Source organism: Opisthocomus hoazin, chromosome 26, assembly GCF_030867145.1.
Source record: "Opisthocomus hoazin isolate bOpiHoa1 chromosome 26, bOpiHoa1.hap1, whole genome shotgun sequence".
NCBI classification, from domain to species: domain Eukaryota; kingdom Metazoa; phylum Chordata; class Aves; order Opisthocomiformes; family Opisthocomidae; genus Opisthocomus; species Opisthocomus hoazin.
In genome coordinates this window covers 4,469,696-4,494,880 of record NC_134439.1, presented here as the reverse complement: position 1 = coordinate 4,494,880, position 25,185 = coordinate 4,469,696, and the positions used below count along the sequence as shown (strand labels likewise).

General features: G+C 67.5%; 2 protein-coding genes across 2 annotated transcripts; both read right to left on the bottom strand.

The window, feature by feature from the left end:
* Positions 1-432: 432 nt before the first annotated feature.
* On the bottom strand, positions 433-12,095 carry LOC142364252 (all-trans-retinol 13,14-reductase-like). Its single transcript, XM_075443557.1, has 11 exons — positions 11,930-12,095; positions 11,658-11,840; positions 8,674-8,903; positions 6,992-7,187; positions 5,328-5,525; positions 5,092-5,217; positions 3,357-3,495; positions 1,816-1,925; positions 1,437-1,603; positions 853-1,012; positions 433-632 (listed from the first exon to the last, which is right to left on the bottom strand). The coding sequence occupies exons 1-11, from the start codon at positions 12,093-12,095 to the stop codon at positions 433-435; spliced, it is 1,875 nt and encodes a 624-aa protein (XP_075299672.1).
* A 2,786-nt stretch (positions 12,096-14,881) lies between these two features.
* MPP2 (MAGUK p55 scaffold protein 2) lies at positions 14,882-24,612 on the bottom strand. The gene is given in 14 exon segments (XM_075443684.1): positions 14,882-15,144; positions 15,220-15,348; positions 15,424-15,626; positions 16,777-16,938; positions 17,101-17,169; positions 17,922-18,012; positions 18,014-18,028; positions 19,213-19,344; positions 20,822-20,929; positions 20,932-21,051; positions 21,680-21,829; positions 21,912-22,064; positions 23,249-23,367; positions 24,523-24,612. Coding segments are annotated over 14 exon segments (1,692 nt in total). The 5' UTR covers positions 24,587-24,612; the 3' UTR covers positions 14,882-14,967.
* Positions 24,613-25,185: the final 573 nt, after the last annotated feature.

Sequence of the window (25,185 nt, the reverse complement as noted above, 5' to 3'; positions counted from 1 at the left end):
GTCCCCATTCCCACTCCCATTCCCATCCCATCCCATCCCTTCCCATCTCCGTCCCCATCCCCATCCCTGTCCCCATTCCCGTTCCCATTCCCATCCCATCTCCGTCCCCATCGCCATCCCTATCCCCATCCCTATCCTATGCCATCCTATCCCATCTTATCCCATCCCATCCCATCCTATCCTATCCCCATCCCTATCCTATCCCATCCTATCCCATCTTATCCTATCCCATCCTATCCTGTCCCCATCCCTATCCTATCCCATCCTATCCTATCCCATCCTATCCTATCCTATTCTATCCTATCCTATCCTATCCTATCCTATCCCATCCTATCCCATCCCCATCCTCACTCCCAGCTTGCCCCATCCCTGTCTCATCCCCATCCCACCCCCATCCCGAGAGACGGGCCCAGGCCAGCAGGACACAGGGATTTATTGGGTGGGGAGCGGGCTCCCCGGCACGGGGCTGTCCCCGCAGCCGCCGTCCCCAGCCGCTTGCTGCCCCCGGCGCCGCTTGATCTTCTTCTTGAGGAGCAGCAGGTCCAGGTAGAGCAGGCGGCCCAGGACGGCGGAGGCGCAGAGCAGCCCCCCGTGCAGGGCCCCCGCCAGCCCGCAGCAGAACACGTCCTGCCCTGGGGACCGGCCACGGTGGGACACAGCCACCCCACGGGGGGACATCCCCCACGGCCCCCGCCAGCCCGCAGCAGAACATGTCGTGCCCTGGGGACTGGCCACGGTGGGACACGGCCACCCCATGAGGTGGACATCCCCTGCTGCAGGCACCCTGGGGACCGCCTGGCGCTGGGCGTGGGGACAGAGGGACAGGGGGACAGGGGGACACAGGTCCCTTACCCGTCAGGTAGAGGTTCTTCACGGGCGTCTCGGCTCTCATGGCGGCCACCACGGCCGGGGTGAAGCGGGCGACGTCGTGCTCGGTGCCGTACATCTCCCCGCGGGGAGCGGCCAGGTAGTGCTGGTTGGTGAGCGGAGACGCCGCCTCCACGAACTCCACCTGCCCGGGTAGGGGTACGGGAGGGGTGCTCGGGGCACCTCGGGGTGCTTGGAGCCATCCCACCAAGCAGCAGGTCCCACCACCCCCGCTGAGCCCATCTGGGGGGTGCCCACCCCCTGCAAAGAGCCCCCGGGGTCTGCGATGCCCAGTGGCTTTGGTGCGTGCCCTGTCCCTGCTGGGCACCCCAAGCCACAGGGCACCCCGTCCTGTTGGGCACCTCCCCAGTGGGGACCCCCACCCCAAAGGGCACCCTGTCCCCACCAAGCACATCCCTGCCAGGCACCCGGTCCCCAATGTGCACCCCATTTCCACCGTGCCCCCACCCCTCCAACCCCCCCATCCCCGCAGAACACCCCGTCCCCGCCACGCAGCCCCCCGCGCCGCACCCCCCGCGTGGCAGGGGACACCGCGGGGACCCCGTCACCTTGTCACGGAGGTGGGGGAAGCGCTGCAGGGCCCGTTCCAGCAGGCGCTGGGCGATGGCCGTCTTGTACCGCTCGTAGTCGGGGCCGCGGTGCTTGGCGCGGGTGCCGGCCCACTCCTCGAACCACTCGTACCGCGCCATGGTCAGGATGGTCATGCACGACCGGCCTGCGAGGGGGGGGGGACACCCAGTGACGACCCCCGTCCCACTGCGGGGGACCCCGGTGCCAACCCCGGGACGTGGCAGCGTTGGCGGTGCCCACCCCGTAATCCCGGCCGGTGGGATTAAGGAGCCTCTGAGCCCGCCAAGCGAGGGGATCAGGGCTGCAGAGGTGGTGGGGGACAAGCAGGGAACACCCCCCCCCCCCCCCACTCCGTACCTGGGTGCCGCTGCTCGTAGGTGGGGTCCTTGGCGGCGGGGAAGGTGATGAACATCATGGCCAGGTTGTCGGGGACGTCGTCGCGGCTCAGGGCAGCGTAGCGGGTCATCCTGCGGGCAGAGCGGGCAGCGCCGCGCGCCAACCGTGCACCCACTGTGCACCCACCCCACCCGCCGTGCATCCATCCCACCCGCCGTGCATCCATCCCACCCACCGTGCACCCACCGTGCACCCACCCCACCCGCTGTGCATCCATCCCACCCACCATGCACCCACCATGCGCCCACCCCACCCACCGTGCACCCACCATGCACCCACCCCACTCGCCATGCACCCACCCCACCCACCGTGCACCCACCATGCGCCCACCCCACCTGCTGTGCATCCAACCCACCCACCGTGCACCCACCGTGCACCCACCCCACCCGCCATGCACCCACCCCACCCGCTGTGCATCCATCCCGCCCACCATGCACCCACTGTGCACCTACCTCACACACCATGCACCCATCCCACCTGTCATGCATCCATCCCACCCACCACGAACCCACCCTGCACCCATTCCACCCGCCATGCACCCACCGCACCCACCATGCATCCATCCCGCCCACCGTGCACCCACCATGCACCCACCCCACCCACTGTGCATCCATCCTGCTCGCCGTGCACCCACCGTGCACCTACCTCACACACCATGCACCTATCCTGCCCACCATGTGCCCACCATGCACCCACCATACACCCACCGTGCATCCATCCCGCCCCACCGGGCACCCACCATGCACCCACCCCAGACACAACGCACCCGTTTTGCACCTACTCTACCCACCATGCACCCACCGTGCGTCCAACCCACCCACCATGCACCCACCATGCACCCATCACACACCCACTGTGCACTCACCCCACCCGCCGTGCACCCACCCATTTGTCATGCACCCACCCTACCCACCATGCACCCACCGTGCACCCATCATACATCCACTGTGCACCCACCCCACCCACTGCGCCCACCATGCACCCACCCCACCCACTGCGCACCCACCATGCACCCACCCCACATGCCATGCATCCAGCCCACCCACCATGCACCCACCTTCCACCCACTGCGCACCCACCTTGCACCCACCCCACCCACCACCCACCCACCACGCACTCACCTTCCACCCACCTGCCGTGCCCCACCCCATGCGCCATGCACCCACCATGCACCCACCTCACCCACCACCCACCCACCATGCACCCACCATGCACCCACCATGCACCCACCATGCACCCACCTGCCGTGCACCCACCCCATGCACCATGCACCCACCATGCACCCACCATGTACCCACCATGCACCCACCTTCCACCCACCCGCCGTGCACCCACCCCATGCACCATGCACCCACCATGCACCCACCATGCACCCACCTCACCCACCACCCACCCGCCGTGCACCCACCCCACATGCCGTGCACCCACCCCACCCACCATGCACCCACCGTGCCCCCACCCCCTGCGCCGTGCCCCCCCCCCGGGTGCCGGGGGTCCCTCACATGGCATCCAGGTCGCTGTGGGGGTAGATCCAGAAGTTGGTGGCGGGCAGGCCCAGCTGGGCCGCGGTGCCCCGCAGCCCGGCGAACACCAGGAAGGAGCCCATGCCGTGCCGCACCATGGCCAGGCGGGAGCGGACCCCTGGGGGACCGGGGGTGGGGGGCGGTGGGGACCTCGCGTCCCTGCGGAGGGGACGCCGGGGACGCCGGGGACGTGGGGATGCTGGGGATGCCAGGGACACCAGGGATGCTGGGGACACCAGGGATGCTGGGGAGACCAGGGATGTGGGGATACTGGGGACACTGGTCATTCTGGGGACACTGGGGACACCAGGGATGCTGGGGACGGTGGGGACACTGGGGATGCCAGGGGACGCCAGGGACGCCAGGGAGGCTGGGGAGACCAGGGATGTGGGGACACTGGGGACACTGGTGATTCTGGGGACACTGGGGACACCGGGGATGATGGGGACGTGGGGATGCTGGGGACGGTGGGGACCCTGGGGATGCCAGGGACGCCAGGGATGCTGGGGACACCAGGGATGTGGGGACACTGGGGACACAGGTGATTCTGGGGACACTGGGGACACCGGGGATACTCGGGACGTGGGGATGCTGGGGACAGTGGGGACACTGGGGATGCCAGGGATGCCAGGGATGCTGGGGAGACCAGGGATGTGGGGACACTGGGGACACTGGTGATTCTGGGGACACTGGGGACACCGGGGATGCTGGGGACACTGGGGATGCCAGGGACACTGGGGACACCGGGGATGCTGGGGACACTGGGGATGCCGGGGACACTGGGGATGCCAGGGATGCTGGGGACGCCAGGGATGCTGGGGACACCAGGGACATGAGGATGCTGGGGACCTGGGGGCACGGGGATGCTGGGGGACACCAGTCATTCTGGGGACAGCAGGGACATGGGACACGGGGGTGCTGGGGACGCTGGTGATGCTGGGAACAGCAAGGACGTGGGACACAGGGATGCTGAGGACACTGGTGATGCTGGGGACACTGGTGATCCTGGGCCCAGCAGGGATGTGGGACATGGGGATGTTGGGGACACTGGGCACACCAGGGACATGAGGATGCTGGGGACACTGGTGATTCTGGGGACAGCAGGGACAAGGGACACGGGAGTGCTGGGGACACTGGTGATGCTGGGGACAGCAGGGATGTGGGACATAGGGATGCTGGGGACACGGGGGATACCCAGCACACGGGGCTGCTGGGGACACTGGTGATGCTGGGCCCAGTGGGGACGCAGGACACAGGGATGCTGGGGACACTGGTGATGCTGGGGACAGCAGGGATGTGGGACATAGGGATGCTGGGGACACGGGGGATACCCAGGGCACAGGGCTGCTGGGGACACTGGTGATGCTGGGGATAGCAGGGATACTGGGAACACAGGGGACACCCAGGACACAGGGCTGCTGGAGACACTGGTGGTGCTGGGGACAGGGGACACCCAGGACACGGGGCTGCTGGGGACACTGGTGGTGCTGGGGACAGGGGACACCCAGGACACGGGGCTGCTGGGGACACTGGTGGTGCTGGGGACAGGGGACACCCAGGACACGGGGCTGCTGGGGACACTGGTGGTGCTGGGCGCAGCAGGACGTGGCACACGGGGCTGCTGGGGACACTGGTGGTGCTGGGGACAGGGGACACCCAGGACACGGGGCTGCTGGGGACACGGGTGGTGCTGGGCGCCGCGGGGCCGCGGTACCTGGGTGGCTGCGGAGCGGGGGGGGCAGGAGGCTGCCGAAGGTGTTGAAGACGCCGGCGTCGGAGATGACGAGGGGGGCGAACACCTCCACCTCCGCCTCGCCCGGCCCCCTCTGCACCGCCACCCCTGGGGGGCACGGGGGGGGGGGTCGGGGGGGGGCGCGGGGCACCGCCACCCTGTCCCCACCGCGCGTCCCCCCTCGGCGCGGGGCCGGGGCGGGGGGGCTCGGCGCTCACCCACGGCGGTGCCGGCGGAGGAGACGAGGATGCGGGTGACGGGGGCGCGCACCAGCACGGCCCCCCCCGCCCGCTCGATGAGGGGCACGGCGTGGAAGGCGATCTCGCTGGCCCCCCCCCGGGGGTACCAGGCCCCTCGCTGGTAGTGGTGCACCATCAGCACGTTCACCAGGAAGCTGGAGTCCCGCGGCGCCGTGCCTGCGGACGGGGGCGATGGCGGGGACGGCCGGACCCCGCCCCGACGCGGGGCAGCCCTCCCCTATCGTGACATGGCCTCCCCAGTCACGACATGGCTCTCCCTGTCATGATTCGATCCTCTCCTATCAGGATACAGCCCTCCCCTATCGTGACATGGCCTCCCCCAGTCACGACATGGCTCTCCCTGTCGTGATTCTGTCCTCTCCTATCAGGATACAGCTCTCCCCTATCGTGACATGGCCTCCCCTGTCGTGGCATGGCCTCCCCAGTCACGACATGGCTCTCCCTGTCATGATTCGGTCCTCTCCTAGCAGGATACAGCTCTCCCCTATCGTGACATGGCCTCCTCAGTCATGACATGGCTCTCCCCATCATGGTACAGTCCTCGCCTATCATGATACAGCCCTCTTCTATCCTGACATGGCCTCCCCTGTCGTGATGTGGCCTCCCCAGCCACAACATGGCTCTCCCTCTCATAATTCGGTTCTTCCCTGTCAGGATACAGCCCTCCTCTATCATGACATGGCCTCCTCTATCATGGTACAGCCCTCCCCTGTCATGACTTGGACTCCCCTACTGTGATGTGACTCTCCCGTATCATGATACAGTCCCCTCCTATCTTGACATGGCCTCCCCTATCATGATGTGGCCTCCCCAGTCACGACATGGCTCTCCCCATCACGATACAGTCCTCCCCTATCGGGATACAATCCTCCTCTATTGTGACATGGCCTCCCCTATCATGATACAGCCCTTCCCTATTGTGACATGGCCTCCTCGATCACAACATGGCTCTCCCCGTCATGATACAGTCCTCCCCTATCATGATACAGCCCTCCCCTGTTGCGACTTGGCCTCCCCTACTGTGATATGAGCCTCCCCTATCAGGGTTCATGGTGCCCCCAGTCACTACGTGGCTTTCCCTGTCACGATACAGCACTCCTCTATCATGGTACAGCCCTCCTCTGTCGTGACGTGGCCTCCCCTATTATGGCATGACCCTCCCCATCATGATACAGCCCTCCCCTGTCGTGGTGCTGCCCTCTGCTATTGTCCCACGTCATCACGATGCCCTTCTCACAACGCATCCTTCTGCTATCGTGACACAGCTTTCTCCAACCTCGTTACAGCCCTCCCCTGTGGCAACATGGTCCTCCCATATCATGACGCAGCCTGCTCTGTCGCAACGCAGCCCTCCCCACCATGACACAGCCCTCCTCATCACGACACAGCCCTCCCCATCCCAACACAGCCCTCCCCTATCACGACGGTGCCATCCCCTGTCACGACATGGCCCTCCTTTACCACAACACGGCTCTCCCCTATTACGACACAGCCCTCCCCTCGCAACACAGCCCTCCCCCATCCCCACGCCATGCTCCCCCATCGCGACACGGTCGTCCTCTATCGCGACGGCGCCCTCCCTATCGCGACGGGCCCCTCCCCTATCGCGACAGCCCCCTGACCGTAGAAGAGGTAGCCGAGCAGGGCGCGCAGGTCACGGTCGGCCGTCAGCCGGGCCACGGCCTCGCTGTGGCTGGTGGCCGCCATGCGGAGCACGGGCGAGAGGAGGTCGAGGAGGCCGCAGCGCAGCAGCAGCGTCGCCAGCCACCGCGGCACCGCCTTCAGCAGCGCCAGCAGCGCCACGTGCCGCGAGGCCACCTGCGCCCCACGCGCCCCGCGTCACCGCCGCTGCCACTGCCACATGCCCAGGACGGCCACCGCCGTCACCCAGCACCCACGGCCCAGCCAGCCCCAGCCCTCAGCCCCGCCACGCCCGGCGCCTGTGTCCCCACCATGACCGTCACACTTGTCCCCACCATCCTTACCACTTCTGTCCCCACCATGCCCATCACCTGTGTCCCCTCCATGCCCATCACCCCCTTGTCCCCAAAGTTCCCACTGCCCTTTCCCCACCATCCCCATCACTTGTCCCCACCACTCCCAGTGCCTGTGTCCTCACCATGCCCACCACACTTGTCCCCACCATGCCCATCACCTGTGTCCCTTCCGTACCCATCACTTGTGTCCCCTCCACACCTATCACCCTTGTCCCCAATGTTCCCACTGCCCCTTCCACACCATGCCCACCACCCATGGCCCCGCCATCCCCATCCCTTGTCCCCACCATCCCCATCCCTTGTACCCACCACCCCCAACGCCTGTGTCCCCACCACGACAATCACACTTGTCCCCACCATGTCCATCACTTCTGTCCCATACCATGACCATCACCTGAGTCCCCACCATCCCCACCCCTCGTCCCCACCATGCCCATCACTTTTGTCCCCTACATGCCTATCTCCTGCATCCCCTCCACGCCCATCACCCTTGTCCCCAATGTTCCCACCACCCTTCCCCACCACCCATGGCCCTGCCATCCCCATCCCTCATCCCCACCACCCCCAACACTTCTGTCCCCACCATGTGTCCCCTACATGCCCATCACTCTTGTCCCCAATATTCCCACTGCCCCTTCCCCATCATCCCCACCACCCATGGCCCCACCTTTCCCATCCCTCGTCCCCACCGCACCCAACACCTGTGTCCCCATCATGACTGTCACACTTGTCCCCACCATGTCCATCATGACCATCACCTGAGTCCCCACCATCCCCAACACCCACGGCCCCACCATCCCCATCACTTTTGTCCCCTCCGTGCCCATCACTCTTGTCCCCAGTGTTCCCACTGCCCTTTCCCCACCATCCCCACCACCCTTGTCCCCGTCATCTCCATCTCTTGTCCCCACTGCACCCAACACCTGTGTCCCCACCATGACTGTCACACTTGTCCCCACCATGCCCATCACTTCTGTCCCATACCATGACCATCACCTGAGTTCCCATCATCCCCACCACCCATGTCCCCCCCATCCCCAGCCCTTGTCCCCACCACCCCCAACGCCTGTGTCCCCACCAGGCCCAACACACCTGTCCCCAACTCTCCCCCTGTCCCTTCCCCACAGTTCCCACCACCCTTTTCCACCCAATCCCACCACCCACGTCCCCACCACACCCCAACCAGTGCCACCACCACCATCCCCACACCCACGTCCCACGATGGCCAACCGGACCCAGAGGCGACCCACTACTGCAACCTGGGGACGTGCCACCACCCCCGGGAGGTTGTCCCCAGGGCCCCCCACCTTGGAGAGCCTCATGAACTCCCTGATGGCCGCCTTCTCAGCGGGGAACTGCTCCTCCAGCGCGGCGGCGAAGGTGGCCTTGCCGGCGTGGAGCCGGTAGCGCCGCGGGCCCAGGGTCACCTCGTCGTAGGGGTCGGGCAGGCGCTGCCACCGCAGCTGCCCGTCGGTCAGCTGGTCCAGCGCCACGCGCAGCATGCTGCCCTCGTGCATCTGCCCCACGTAGTGGATGCCTGCGGGCGGGGGGCGGGGGACAGGCCTGGCACCCCCCGGACAGGCGGCGGGACCCTTTGCACACGCAGACTGCACGCGAACAGCACGCGTGTGGCATGCGCGCGTTGCACACACTGCGTGCACACACACTGAGTGCATGCTCTGTTCACACAGGTGTTGTGTGTGTGCATGGCACGCACACGCTGCATGGACACTACACGCATGCGCTGCTCGGACACGCTTTGCACACGCAGACTGCACGCAAACAGCACGCGTGCTGCAGGTGCGCATTGTACACAAACTGCATGCACACGCGCTGCTTGGACATGCCACATGGACACACGCCACATGCACACACACTGCGTGCATGCACTGCTCACACAGGTGTTGCATGTGTGCACTGCATGCACACGCTGCATGGACACTACATGCGTGCCGTGTGCGCACATGCACTGCTCACACACGCTTTGCACACGCAGGCTGCATGCAAACAGCACGTGCATTGCGTGCACACATTGCATGCATGCACGTGGCATGCGTCCACTGCTCTCACACACATTGCACATAGGGACTGCACGCGATCAGCACGCACATTGTGTGCACACATTGCGTGCACGCTGCATGCACGCACACTGCATGCATGTGCTGCTCACACACACATTGCACATGCAGACTGCATGCGAACAGCACGCGTGTGGCATGCGTGCGTTGCACACACTGCATGCACACACACTGCATGCATGCACTGCTCACACAGGTGTTGCTTGTGTGCATGGCATGCGCATGCTGCATGGACACTACATGCATGCCGTGTGCATGCATGCACTGCTCGCACATGCTTTGCACACACACACTGCATGCAAACAGCACGTGCATTGCGTGCACACAGCATACATCCACTGCTCTCACACACATTGCACATACGGACTGCATGCAAACAGCATGCGTGTTGCATGCACTCATTGCACACACTGCATGCACACACTGCATGCACACACTGCATGGACATGCCACATGCACACACATGGCATACATGCACACTGCGGGCACACACTGCACACAGATGTTGCACGCACACACTGCATGCAAAATGCATGTGCATTGCGTGCACACACTGCAGGCACAGATGCTGCGTGTAAACAGCATGCACAGTGCATGCGTGCACACACATTGCACACACATGCAGCATGCAAACAGCACGTGCGCTGCATGCACACACTGCACACACACGTGTTGCACACACACTGCATGCAAACAGCACGTGCTGCTCTCAAACAGTGCACGCGTGCTGCATGCAACTGGTGCATGCACTGCAAAACCGCTGCGGCCGCTGCACGCACACGCTGGTGTCCCTGCGCGGTGCACACGCTGCGTGCGCACAGACACTGCGTGTGTGCACTGCGAACGCACCCAGCCTGCAACCGCGCTGCACGGGGACGCACCCCGGGGTGCAGCCGCCCTGCGGACACGCGGCCGGGCAGGTGACACCCGCCCTGCCCGCACACGCTGAGCTGCACCCGCACGCTGCCTGCACACTGCCTGCATGCTGCCCACACACAGGCACATGCTGCCTGCACACACCCGCACGCTGCCTGCACGCTGCCTGCACACAGACACACACTGCCTGTATCCTGCCTGCACACTGCCTGCACACACCTGTACATGCTGCCTGCACGCTGCCCACACACACAGGCACACGCTGCCTGCACACATAGACACACGCTGCCTGTATCCTGCCTGCACAAACTGCCCACACACACAGGCACACGCTGCCTGCACACACAGCCACACACTGCCTGCACACACCAATACACGCTGCCCGGGCACACTGACACGTGCTGCCTGCACACACGTGCACTCTGCCTGCACACACTGACACGTGCTGCCTACACGCATTGCCTGCACACACTGATATGCGCTGCCTGCACACACCTGCACACTGCCCACACACACAGCCACACACTGCCTGCACACACTGATGCACGCTGCCTGGGCACACTGACATGTGCTGGCTGAACACACGTGCACACGCTGCCTGCACACACTGACATACGCTGCCTGCACACACACGCACACGCTGCCTGCACACACAGCCACACACTGCCTGCACACACTGATGCACGCTGCCTGGGCACACTGACACGTGCTGGCTGAACACACGTGCACGCTGGCCACACACACTGACACGTGCTGCCTACATGCACTGCCTGCACACACATGCACGCGCTGCCTGCACACACACGCATGCTGCCCGCATATACTGACACACACTGCCTGCACTCACACGCACGCTACCCGCACACATGCACATGCTGCCTGCACACACCACTACACGCTGCCCGGGCACACTGACACGTGCTGCCTACATACACTGCCTGCACACACATGCACACGCTGCCTGCACACACATGCACACGCTGCCTGCACACACAGGCACGCTGCCCACATACACTGAAACACACTGCCTGCACACACATGCTTGCACACACAGATACACACTGCCCACACACGCCTGCACACACCGATACACGCTGCTCGGGCACACTGACACGTGCCACCTACACACAGTGCCTGCACACACACGCTGCCTGCACACGCCTGCATGCTACCCGCACACACACGCACACGCTGCCTGCACGCACCGACGCACCGCCCACACACAGAGCCACACGCAGGCAGCCGGGTGCCAGGGTGGGGTGCCGGGGGTGCCAGGGTAGGGTGCCAGGGGTGCCAGGGTAGGTGTTGGGGTGTTGGGGGTGCCGGGGGGTCCTCACCGACGTCGAACTCGGTGCCCCGCTCCTGGAAGGTGTGGCAGCACCCGCCGGCCTGGTCGTGCTGCTCCAGCACCAGCACCCTCTTGCCCACCTTGGCCAGGGTGCCGGCCGCCGCCAGGCCCCCCATGCCGCTGCCGATGACCACGGCGTCCAGCTCCGGTGGCACCCGGTGGGCGCTGAACCCTGCGCACACGCGTGTGCCTGAGCCCCCCCGCCCCACTGCACCCCAGAGGGCCACGGGACGGACAGACAGACGGACACCCGGCACTCACCCCGCTTCAGGACCTTGTCACGGGCGCGCGGCTCCATCACCAGCGGCCGAGGGGGCCCCGGGGGGGGCTGGGCAAAGGGGTTGCCGGCCGGGGCCAGGAGCCGGTGGGCCACCAGCCCCAGCGCCAGCGTGCCCAGGGCCACCAGCACCAGCAGCAGGGTCCACATGGCTGCCACCATGCACACCACCTTATAGATGCCACACTGTATAGACCCAGCAGCTTATAGCACCAGCACCATATAGCCCTGGCAGCTTATAGCCCCGGCACCGTATAGCCCCAGCAGCTTATAGCCCCAGCACATATAGCTCCAGCACTGTATGGCCCTAGCAGCTTATAGCCCTGGGACCATATAGCCCCAGCATCATATAGACCCAGCAGTTTATAGCCCCAGCACTGTACAGCCCCAGCACCGTACAGCCCCAGCACCTTATAGCCTCCACAGTTTATAGCCCTGGCACCATATAGCCCTGGCAGCTTATAGACCCAGTACCATATAGCACCAGCACCGTATAGCTCTCACAGCTTATAGCCCCAGCACCATATAGCCCCAGCAGCTTATAGCCCCAGTACTGTATAGCCCCAGCACCGTATAGCCCTGGCAGCTTATTGCCCCAGCCAGCACAGTATAGCCCCAGCAGCTTATAGCCCTGGCACCGTACGGCCCCAGCACCGTCTAGCCCCAGCCAGCACCATATAGCCCTGGCAGCTTATAGCCCTGGCACCTTATAGCCCCAGCACCTTATAGCCCCAGCACTATACAGCCCCAGCACCTTACAGCCCCAGCACCATATAGCCCTAGCACCTTATAGCCCCAGCACCTTATAGCCCCAGCATCATACAGCCCCAGCACCTTATAGCCCCAGCACCTTATAGCCCTGGCACCGTATAGCCCTGGCACCTTATAGCCCTGGCACCTTATAGCCCCCGCACCTTATAGCCCCGGCACCTTATAGCCCGAGATCACAGCCACGCCGCCCTGCAGCTGCAGCACCCTACAGCCCCCGCAGCTTAAAGCCCCCGCAGCTTATAGCCGCAGGAGCTTATGGCTGCGGCACCCTACGGCCACGTGCACCCCAGGAAGCACGGGGTGCCGGGGTGGGCATGGCCCTCCCCCCTCCAACTCCTTGGTGGCACAGCCAGGACACGGGCCAGGCCCCGGGGCGGCAGCGTGTGTGTGAGCACGCGTGTGGGTGTCACACACGCGTGTGCATGAGGTGGCGGGGTGGGTGGCACCAGCTGGCGTGTTGGGTGCTGCACCCCCACCACGGGCGTGCACGCCTGGAGCTGTGCAAACGCCTGCACGCGTGCGAGGAAGCACACGCACGCCTACACACGCGTGTGCAAACTGCACAGACCCCCATGCACACACACACACACACGTGTCTGTGCACACACCGCGGGCACACTCACCCCCCCCCCCCGTGCAAACACACATGCACCCCCCCAACCCCCCCCCCCCCCGCACCCCCGGCCGCGGTGCCCGCAGCTCTGCTGACCCCTCCCGGCAGCACCCGGGAAGGGCCTGGGCGTGCAACGTCACGCGTGCACACACACGCGCGTGCACACCCACCACCCCCCCCCGACCCCCCAGCACCCAAACCCCACCCACCACCCCCAGCACCCCCAACCACCAAACCCCAACGTAGCCAGGCGTGTGCGCACACGCTCGTGCACAGACACGCGTGCACACGCGTGCACAGACACACGCACACGCGTGCAAACCCACCCCCCCCAGCCCCACAAACACCCCCCAGGCACCAAACTGGGGCAAAACATCGAAATCCAGAGAAAACCCCACCAGCAGCGGGTGGGAGGGGGGCAGGGTGGGACAGAGGTGACACGGGTGTCATGGGTGACACGGGTGGCACCACGTCCCCCCCCCCCCCGGGGTGCCCCAGCCCCACCGAACTCGCCCGCTTTTCTCTCTTTTCTCTTTAATAATAAATTCACAGCAAAGTACCAAAAAGGAGCAAACTTGGGGATGGGGATGGGGGGGGGGGGGGGGGGGCGCGGCGGGGGTGGGGGGCTCCTGGATGGGGAGGGGGAGGGGGAACACACTCCCTGCCAGCACGCGGGCACACGCGTGTGCACACACCTGCACGTGTGTGTCGTGTGCTCTCCGTGTCCCTGTCCCTCGGGGTCACCCCATGGCAGCCCCCCCTCGCCCCCCTCCGAGACACCCCCGGCAGGGTGCCAGCGAGCCCCCCCCCCCACTTCCCCCCCCGGGTTAATTACAGGATTAATTAAGGGTTAATTACAGGGCCGAACCCATGCGGGCAGGGGTCCTCGGGGGGGGGGGGGGTTATTGCTACCTGGTAAGGGGTGATGGGGGGGCACAAGGGACGGAGAGGGACCCCCACCCCAGTGAGGGTGAAAGGGGGTCCGGGGGGGGGGGGGGGGGCATTGCGGCCGGGGGTGGGGTAAGCCAGGACGCCTGGGTCCATGGCAGCTTGGGGGGCTCCAGGTGGGTGTGACCCCCCCCATCCCACCCCCCCCCACCCCAACCCTGGGGGTCCCAACCCACGCGCTGCCCTGGGACAGGGTAGGCTTCCCCGTGGGGAAACTGAGGCACGGGGCTATGAGGGGCTGGAGCCCCATGGCGCTGGCAGAGCCCCCCATCCTCCCCCCACCCCCCTGCAGCAACCCCGCCTGGGGGTGGGGGGGGGGCACAGCCCCCGGGATAAACCGGGGGGGGGGGGCAGGAGGTTTTGGCAGTGAATAGCTGTGTGGGTGCTGGGCACGGTAGGGGGGGCTGTCCCCCCCATGGGACCCCACCGGCTGCTTCTTCCAACCCCCCCCCCAATAAATCTGGGGCTGGGTAGGAGGGAGGGGGGGGCAAGGCTCGGCTGGAGGGGGGGGGGGGCTCTGCCACGAGCCACCCCCCCCCACACCGGTGCTGAGCACGGCGAGCTCATCACACCAGTGGGCGAGACAACGAGGAGCCACAACCGCCCTCCTCCCCCCGCAGCCCCTCCGGCCGGGTTCGGGGGGGGGGGGCTGAGGGTGCTGGGGACCCCCCCCTACCTGGGGGGGGGTCTCTAGTAGACCCAGCTGACAGGCACCCACTGGGGCTGGGCGCGCAGGCGCTCCATGGCCTCGCGCAGCCGCCCGAAGGTGCGCTCCAGGTCGTCGTTGGTCAGGCTGAGGTCGAAGTAGTGGCCGTAGCCGCGCTGGATCCGGCCGCTCTCCTCCGCCGTCCGCCTGGCGTCGGCCTCCTGCCCCCGCAGACCCTGCCTCAGTTTCCCCATCGCTTCCCCCGCCGGCCCCGGCCCCCACCCCCCGGGACCCACCGTGAGCTGCTTGGTGGCCACGCCGCTCTCCAGAGCCGCCCGGTTCATGGCCCGCAGCGTCTCGGGAGCGGGGGCTTCGATGAAGACCACGTACGGCACGAATTCGGCCGTTCTCAGCACCTTCACTGCCTGGGCAGGGAGGGGATGGAGCTGAGCCTCCTCCCAGCCACCCCTCGGTGCGTGTCCCCCCGCCAGGTCCCCTACCTGGGGGTTGACGTCCAGGATGCACATCTTGCCGGTCTCCACCACGGCGCGGATGGAGTCGATCTTGGTGCCGTAGAGGTTGCCCTCGTACTCGCCGTGCTCCAGGTACCGGCCCGCCTTGATGTCGGCCTCCATCTCCCCCCGCGACACGAAGCGGTACCCCTGCCCGTCCTTCTCGCTCTCCTTCGGCTTCCGCGACGTGTCTGCCCCGCGGGGTGGCCCGCCTGAGTGCCACCCACCCCGGCCCGCGGGTCCCACCCCGGGGGGCACCCACGGCCCGCGGGGATCGGCCACGGGGCTGCGGCCGCACAGGGCAGCGCTCCCCGGGTGCCAGGTGGGTCGGGCTGTGCCGGGGACAGGGGTGCTGGGGGGGGACAGGGGTGCTGGGGGGGACAGGGGTGCTCATGGGGGACAGGGGTGCTGGTGGGGACAGGGGTGCTGGTGGGGACAGGGGTGCTGGTGGGGGACGGACGCTCACAGGGGACAGGGATACTGGTGGGGGACAGGGACGCTCGCAGGGGATAGGGATGCTGGGGGGGACAGGGATGCTGGGGGGGGACAGGGATGCTGGCAGGGGGACACAGATGCTCGCAGGGGACAGTGCTGTTAGCAGGGGATGGACGCTGCTGGGGACAGGGATACGCAGAGGGGACAATGATGCTCAGAGCAGACAGTGATGCTGGTGGGACAGGGACGCTGGCAGGGGACAGGGATGCTGGCAGGGGACAGGGATGCTCAGAGGGGACAGCGATACTGCCAGGGGACAGGGATGCTGGTGACGGATGGTGACGCTCACGGGGTCAGGGATGCTGGCAGGGGACAGTGATGCTCACAGGGACAGGGATGCTGGCAGGGGACAGGGATGCTGGCAGGGGACAGCGATACTGCCAGGGGACAGGGATGCTGGTGAGGGATGGTGACGCTCACGGGGTCAGGGATGCTGGCAGGGACAGTGATGCTCACAGGGGACAGGGATGCTGGCAGGGGACAGGGATGCTGGTGGGACAGGGATGCTGGCAGGGGACAGGGATGCTCAGAGGGGACAGCAATACTGCCAGGAGACAGGGATGCTGGTGAGGGATGGTGACGCTCACGGGGTCAGGGATGCTGGCAGGGGACAGGGATGCTCACAGGGACAGGGATGCTGGCAGGGGACAGGGATGCTCACAGGGGACAGGGATGCTGGCAGGGGACAGGGATGCTGGTGAGGGATGGTGACGCTCACGGGGTCAGGGATGCTGGCAGGGGACAGGGACACTCACAGGGACAGGGACACTCACAGGGACAGGGATGCTGGCAGGGACAGCGACGCTGGCATGGCCAGCGCCGCCGCGGGGCCCCGGGGCCACTCACAGGGGACGGTGGTGCCGTAGCGGGCCTGGTCGGCCATGAGGAGCTTGTTCTTGAGGCTGCGGCGCCCCACGCCCTGGGCGCCGATCAGCACCAGCGTTTTCCGGCGGAAGGGCGGCATGCGGGCCACCTCCTCGTAGATCAGCAGCTCGTGGCGGTCGAACTCTGGGCGAGGGACGGGGCTGTCACCCACGGCGGGACCCCGAGGTGGGTGCCACGCGGACCCCTCGGCACCTCGCCCCGTGAGGTGCCACCACCAGCCCGTCACGGGCACGGCCTGGGGACTGTCGCCTCTTCCCTGGGGGGGTGGCAGCAGGGGACACTCACCGGCGTTCTTCGTCGTCAGGTACATCATCCTCTTCTTCCTCTTCCCGCTGAGGCTGCCACACAGGGCCCCTGCCGAGGGCACGGGGGCTGGCTGAGCTGGGGACGGGGACAGGGACAGTGCCGTGGCACGGGGACTGCGCCACGGCATGGGGACAGTGCCATGGGACCTGGGACCCGCTGCAGGGACAGTGCCACGGGCATAGGGACATCACCCTAGGAGTTGGGGACCTGCTACATGGGCAGTGGCATGGGCATGGGGACATCACTTGGGGAGTTGGGGATCTGCCACACGGGCAGTGCCACAAGGATGGGGACATCACCCTGGGGAGATGGGGACCCGCTGCAGGGACAGTGCCATGGGCATGGGGACAGTGCCATGGGAGCTGCGACCTGCCGCACGGGCAGTGCCATGGGCATAGGGACATCACCCTTGGAGTTGGGGACTTGCCACATGGGCAGTGCCACAAGGATGGGGACATCACCCTGGGAGGTGGGGACCCACCACATGGGCAGTGCCACAAGGATGGGGACATCACCCTGGGGAGCTGGGGACCTGCCGCAGGGACAGTGCCATGGGCATGGGGATGTCACCCTGGGAGCTGGGGACCTGCCACATGGGTAGTGCCACAAGGATGGGGACATCACCCTGGGAGTTGGGGACCTGCTGCAGTGACAGTGCCAGAAGGATGGGGACATCAGCCTGGTAGTTGGGGACATGGCCACGGGGCGCAGGGCACTGCCGTGCTGCCCCTCGGGAGGTGACCGCCTGTCCCCAGACCCCCGGGCCGTGTCCCCACCGTCGGGGGGGGGGGGGTCCGTACCGGCGCTGGGGGCCACCTCCGCGTCCCTCTTGACGAAGGCCTTGCGCTTCTCCTCCAGCAGCTGGCTGGGCACCAGCCCCGCGCTGCCCCCCCTCCACGTGGCACGCCTGGGGGCAGCGCCACGCGTGGGGACCCCCCCCCGATCCCAGGGACCCCCCCCCTCAGCTCCCAGCGACCCCCCGCAGCTCCAGGGACACCCCCCCAGCTCCAGGGACCCCCCCCAGCTCCCAGCGACCCTCCCCACCTCCCAGGGACCCCCCCCAGCTCCCAAGGACCCCCCTCCAGCTCCCAGGGACCCTCCCCAGTCTCACAGACCCCCATCAGCTCCCCAGGACCCCCCATCAGTTTCCAGGGACCACCCCCATCTTCCAGGGACCCCTCGCCCAGCTCCCAGGGATCCCCTCAGCCTCACAGATACCCCCCCCCCCCCATCTCCCAGAGACCCCTCCCCATCTCCCAGGGACAGCCCGCAGCTCCCAGGGACCTCCCCAGTTCCCAAGCACCCCCCCAGCTCCCAGGAACCTCTCCAGCCCCAGGGACCCCCTCAGCTTCACAGAGACCCCCCCCCCCCCCATCGGCTAGGGACCTCCCCCCATTTCCCAGCACCCCCCCATTTCCCAGGGACCCCCTCAGCCACACAGAGACCCCCCCCCATCATCTCCCAGGGACACCCCCCCATCTCCCAGGCATCTCCCCAGTTTCCAAGCACCCCCCCATTTCCCAGGGACCTCTCCAGCCCCAGGGACCCCCCTCAGCCCCACAGAGACCCCTCCCCATCTCCCAGGGACCTCCCCAATTTCCCAGCACCCCCCCCCCATTTCCCAGGGACCCCCTCAGCCCCACGGAGACCCCCCTCCCCATCTCCAAGGGACACCCCCCCCATTTCCCAGGGACCTCCCCAGTTCCCAAGCACCCCCCCCATCTCCCAGGGACCCCCCTCAGCCACACAGAGACCCCCCCCCCATCTCCCAGGGACACCCCCCCCATTTCCCAGGGACCTCCCCAATTTCCAAGCACCCCCCCCCATTTCCCAGGGACCCCCTCAGCCCCACGGAGACCCCCCTCCCCATCTCCAAGGGACACCCCCCCCATTTCCCAGGGACCCCCCTCAGCCCCACAGAGACCCCCCCCTCATCTCCAGGGACCTCCCCAGTTCCCAAGCACCCCCCCTCTCCCAGCTCCAAGGGATCCCCCTGACCCCCCACTGACCCCAGCTTCCAGGGGGACCCCCCAGGAGGGGCTCAAACGGCCAACCCCCCCCCCCCCCCGTCCCCCCCGTCCCCCCCCCGACCTGCCACCAGTTGGGGTCATCCTGGTTGACGATCTGCAGGAGGTCACCGGCCATGAACTTGAGCCCGGCCTCCTTGCAGGGGATGAGGCTGTCACTGGCCGGGTCGTAGTCGAAGTGACACCTGACGAAGACCTGGGGACAGGGGGGGGTCAGCGCGGGGGGGGGGGCCGGACGCTGGGGTCCCCCGCTCGGCTGCTGCCAGCCCGTGCCTCAGTTTCCCCAGGAGCCATACCCCCGCGCACACGCGCGTGCACCGCGCTAGGTGTGCTCCCCGCCCACCCGCTCGCCGCAGCCAGGCACACGCGGCACCCACGCACACGGCGGCGGCACCCGCAGCCGCCACCGCGCCCCACAGGGCCCCCACGGCGGCCCCCACGCACAGCCCCACGCCCACACACAGGCAGACGCACGCGCCCAGCGCCGCGGCCACCGCGCCCCGCCACGGCACACATGGCGGCACGCAGGCATCGCGCCGCACACGCGTGTGCCGGCACGCGGGACCCCCGCCCCGCGCTGGCTGCGGCAGGGTGCCGCGGGGACGGGCTGGCGCGAGGACACGCGGTGCCAGGGGACGCAGGGACAGCGCTGCTTTGTCCCCGGGGAGACAGGGTGATGGCGGGTGACGGCGCCGGGCTGGCACGGGGACGGGGGGGGGGGACAGGGCACCCTTTGCCACCCAGGCATCGCTGTCGTGGGGATGGGGACAGCTGGGTGCTGTCACCAGTGCTGGGGGGCACAGTGGGGGACACTGGGGTCCTGCCAGCTACGGGGCACGTGGGTATGGGGCGAGTCCCTGCCGCGTGCAGAGCCATGGGTGGGGGGACAGGGGACAGGGGGGCTCAGTGGCCCCACGGGGAGACGAGGCCCACGGCAAGGGGACAGGGGACACGTGGGACACACGAGCACGGGGACGTTGGCAGGGTGGCACGGGGACAACACTGGCACTGGGACACGGGGCGGGGGGACGCAGGACAGGGGGACCCACCGGCCAGGGAAGAGGGGGGCCGCAGGCAGGGTGCTGGGTGCGGGATGCAGGGGTGGGGTGCAGTGTGGGGTGCAGGGTGGGGTGCAGGGTGGGATGTAAATGTGGGGTGCAGGGTGGGGTGGGATTCAGACGCAGGGCGCAGGGTGCAACGTGGATGCAGGGGTGCAGGGTGCAGTGGGATGCAGACGTGGGGTGCAGATGTGGGGTGCAGGGTGGGATGTGGATGTGGGGGGGCAGGGTGTGGTGGGACGCAGACACAAGGTGCAGATGTGGGGTGCAGGGTGGGACGCAGACACAAGGTGCAGATGCGGGGTGCAGGGTGGGGTGCAGCACAGGATGTAGATGTGGGGTGCAGGCTGGGGTGCAGAGTGGGATGCAGACACGAGGTGCAGATGCGGGGTGCAGACACGGGGCAGAGAGTGGGGTGCAGACGTGGGGTGCAGGGTGGGATGTGGATGCGGGGTGCAGGGTGTGGTGGGGTGCAGATGCGGGGCGCAGACACGGGGTGCAGACGCGGGGCGCCAGGTGGGGTGCAGATGCGGGGTGCCGGGTGGGGTGCAGACGCGGGATGCAGACGCGGGGTGCAGATGTGGGGTGCAGATGTGGGGTGCAGGGGGCCGGTACCTGCCGGGGCGGGTGGGGCTCCTGGTAGCTGGGCAGGATCTTGAGGACGACGCTGCCGCTGGCGTGGCGCAGGGTGTCCTGCAGCGCCCGCGGGTCGCTGCCCACCGCGCCGCTCCGTCCACCTCCCGGATGACGTCGCCCACGTGCAGCAGCCCCTGCTGTGCCACCATCCCCCCGTGCAGGATGCGGGCGATGACCAGCTCCCCCCGCTCCACCCGGAACGTCACCCCCTGCGCGGCACAGCCCCCCTCAGCCCCGCGTCCCCTCCGCGGGGTCCCACGCCGCCCGCCCCGCACCCTCCGGTCACGCCAGCAACGTCCCCAGTGCCCCCAGCACCCAGGGATGCCCCCAGCACCGTGCAACGTCCCCAATGTCCCCAGCACCCTGCAACTCCCCAGCACCCAGTGATGCACCCAGCACCCCGCAATGTCCCCAATGTCCCCAGCACCATGCAACTCCCCAGCACCCAGTGATGCCCCCAGCACCCCCCAATGTCCCCAGCACCCCACAACGTCCCCAGTGCCCCCAGCACCCCGCAACCCCCTCAATGTCCCCAGCACCCTGCAATGTCCCCAGTGTCCCTAGCACTCAGGGATGCCCCCAGCACCCCATAAAACCACCCAACACCTCCATACCCTGCAATGCCCCAGCAGCCCAAATCACCCCCAGCTCCCCCCAATGCCCCCAGCCCCCCCAACGCCCCCAGCACCCCCCAATGCTCCCAGCAATGCCCCAGCACCCCCCAACGCCCCATACACCCCAACGCCCCCAGCACCCGCCAACCCCCCAGCACCCTGCAATGCCCCGAGCACCCCCGAATGCCCCCAGCCCCCCCAGCCCCCCCGGGCTGGGGCTCACCAGGTTCTCGCCAGCCGCCTTGCGGATGCCCACCATGCGCACGGCGTCGGGGGGCACGGGCTGGCAGCTGAAGGTGGGCTCCGGGCTGGGGCTGGCCGGGGGGGTCTCGTAACTCTTGGAGGCCACCGAGTCGTGGGTCTCCAGCAGCGACTGCAAGGCAGGGGGTCAGGGGGAGGGCTGACACGCAACCCCGCACACGCGTGTGGCACGCGTGGGGGCCGCGCACGCCCACCTGGAAGTGGGGCTCGCGCAGGATGCGGGCGAGCTCGGCGGCCGCGCTGTCCGGCCGCGCCAGCTGCCCCAGGTCGCGCAGGATCTCCTGCACCAGCGCCACGTTGTTGTCCCGCACCGCCTCCAGCTTGGTCTCCTCCAGCCGCTCGTGGGCCTGGGGGGCATGGGGGGGGTGAGGGACCCCCACGGTGCCCACCCGGACCCCCGCCGTCTGCTCCCCGCACGGGGGGGGCATGGTGCTGCCCGGCGTGCACACGCGGGGGCGAACACCGCACGCACACGTGTGAGCACGCACACGTGGTCTTTGCACACGCAGAGCGCCCGGCGGGCACACACACGGGCAAAGCCGCCCTTCTGGGTGTGCACATGTGCTTGTGCATGCACGCACACGCGTGTGCACATCACCATGCCAAGCCGGGGCACGCGTGTGTCCTCGCACAACTGTGTGTGTGTGCGAATGCAGACACGCGCGGGCTGGTGCAGAGGCAGGACGTGGGGGCATCCACGCGCACGGCCCGCAGGTGGGACACACGTGCACGCACACACGTGAACACACACATGTGAACACACACGCGTGAACACCCACCCACCCAGCAGCCTCCCCTGCCCCCGTGCTGAAACACGGCAGCCTCATGGCGCATGGGTGTGTGCACGCACACACGTGCAAGCGTGCACACTCACTTCCACGCATGAACACACACGTATGTGCAAACATGTGGCACACACCTCTCTGCATGCACACACATGTGCAAGCGTACATCTGTGCATACACACCCATGCACATGTGTGTAGATATACATATATTACACACACACGTAAACCTGCAGGCCACCTCCCCACGTGCACACACACGTGCAAGTACACATCCATGTATGCATACATATGTGCATGCATGCATCCATGCACGACACACATACACATGCATGGATACACACACACGTGCATTGGCACGCACATGCATCTTCCCACAACACAGGCACATGTGTGCATGCACACACACGTGCAAGTATACGTCTATGCATGCACACACGTCAAGGCATGCATCCACACACATGTACACACCTACATACACGGATACACACGCATGTGCACATGCATTAACACACGTGTGCCTTCCTCCATGTAGCACAGGCATGCGTGTGCATGCACACACATGTGCCTGCATGCATACACACACACACGGATACACACACACATGCACACGCATCCACACACGTGTGCCTTCCTCCATGCAACACAGGCCTGGACACACACACGCACCCACACGCACCCACACGCAGGGCCTGGACACACACACGCACCCACACGCACCCACACGGAGCCCCCCGCGCCCCACACCTTGGCCAGGGACCGCACGATGGGGCTGGCCATGATGCCGCGGAGGAAGATGAGGTCAAGGTCGGCGGCCCCCGGGGTCCCGGGGAGCCCCACCAGGTTGTCCAGGACCTGCTGCATGGCTGGGGGGGGACACGGGGGGGACACGGAAACGGGGGGGGGGGGGACACGACACGGACATGGGGGGGGGCAGAGCAGGAGAGAGCAGCGACGTGGGTGAAAGTCAAACGTGGCCAGGGGTGCCCATGCACCCCCCCCATCCGGCCCCCCTCACCCCAGGGCCCCCCTGCTATGGGATAGGGGGGGCGGGGTGGGGGTCCCCTGGGAGAAGGGCCCCCCCCCTCCTCATCCTACAGCAGGACGGACACACAGACGTGCCCCCCGGCGGGGGGCCGTGGGGTGTTGCAGGCCCCATGTGGGCAGGAGCCCCCCGAAATCTCGGGGGGGGGGGGAGGTAAGGTCTAACCCGGGCTGCCCAGCGCCACAGCCCCCCCCGTGCCTCAGTTTCCCCAGCCCAGAAGCACCCCGCTCCCCGCACAGAGCTCACCCGCACACGGACCCGCTGCCCCCCCCCCCGACCCCCCCACCGTGCGGTGGGAGCTCAGAGCCCCCCCCGCCCAAAGCTAGCACTTCGGGGGGGAATCCTCCAAAACCCCCCCGGGGGGGATTCCCCACACCCGGTACATGCAGCAGCAGGGGGGGGGGTCCGGGGCAAAGGTGGGGGTGCCATGCAAACGGGGGGGTGCAGGGCAAATCTGGGGGATGCAATACAGCTGGGGGGGTGCAGTGCAACTGGGGGGGGTGGCAATGCAGTTGGGGGGATTGCAGTGTAACTGGGGGGGGGGCTGCAATCCAGTTGGGAGGGTTGCAATGTAACTGGGGGGTGGCAATGCAATTGGGAGGGGTTGCAGCGCAATTATGGGGGTACAACGCAAGTGGGAGGTTTGCAATGTAAGTGGGGGGGCTGCCATGTCACGTGGGGGGGCGGGGGGGGGGGGTGGGGGGGCCATGGATCCGGGGCTGCGCTGCACGCGAGGCTGCGCTGCAATGGCGGGGGATGCTCGCGCTGCAGCCGGGGGGGGCGGGGGGGGATGTTTGCAATCCAGACAGCCCCCCCCCCCAAATCTGGGGGGTCACGGCATGCCCCAAGAGACACCCCCCCCCATCCCCCACCTCCCTGCCTCCATCCCCCCCCCAATCCCCAAACACCGCCAGACCCCCTGCGTGACATCCCCCCCCCCCGCTGTCGTCCCCCCCCCCGGTGCCCCCCCCCCTACCTTGGGGGCCCAGGGGGGCGACGGCGGGGGCGCGCGGCGGGGTCCCACCGCCGGGGCCGCTCATGGCTGCGGGCGCAGGGCCGGGGCCTCCCCCCCCGCCCCCCCCAGATCCGGGTACCGCGCCCCCCCCCCCCGGCCCCGCGTGGGGCTCCCCCCCCCCCACGGCCTTGCACACGCGTGTGCGCGCCCGCGGGGGCAACCACGTGCGGGCGACCACATCCCCGCGCGCGCGGACTTGGGGACACCCCCCCCCCCCGGGGAACACCTACCTGTGCGTTCTCACACGCGCGTGCGGCCCCGCGCGTGCCCGCGTAGTGCACAGCCGCCCCCCGAGCACGCCCCCACTCGCGTGCGAACCCATGGGCGCGCGCCCCGGCCATGCCCACCCGTGCGCGCACCCCCGCGTGCCCGCCCCCCCCCCCTGCACCACCCGCCCCCCCCCCCCCCGCGCGTGCTCACCCGTGGGAGCCCCCCGCACGCAGCCACGCGGCTCGGGGAGGGGGGGGCACGGGGGGGGCCTCGGCCCCTTTAAGGGGGCGGGGGGGGGCGCGGGGCCGCGCGGTTGCCATGGCAGCCAAGGGGGGCGGGCGGGGGGCGCCGCGGGGGGGGTGGATTTAAAGGACCGCGTCCCGCCAGTGTGCACACCCGCCTGCACACGCACGC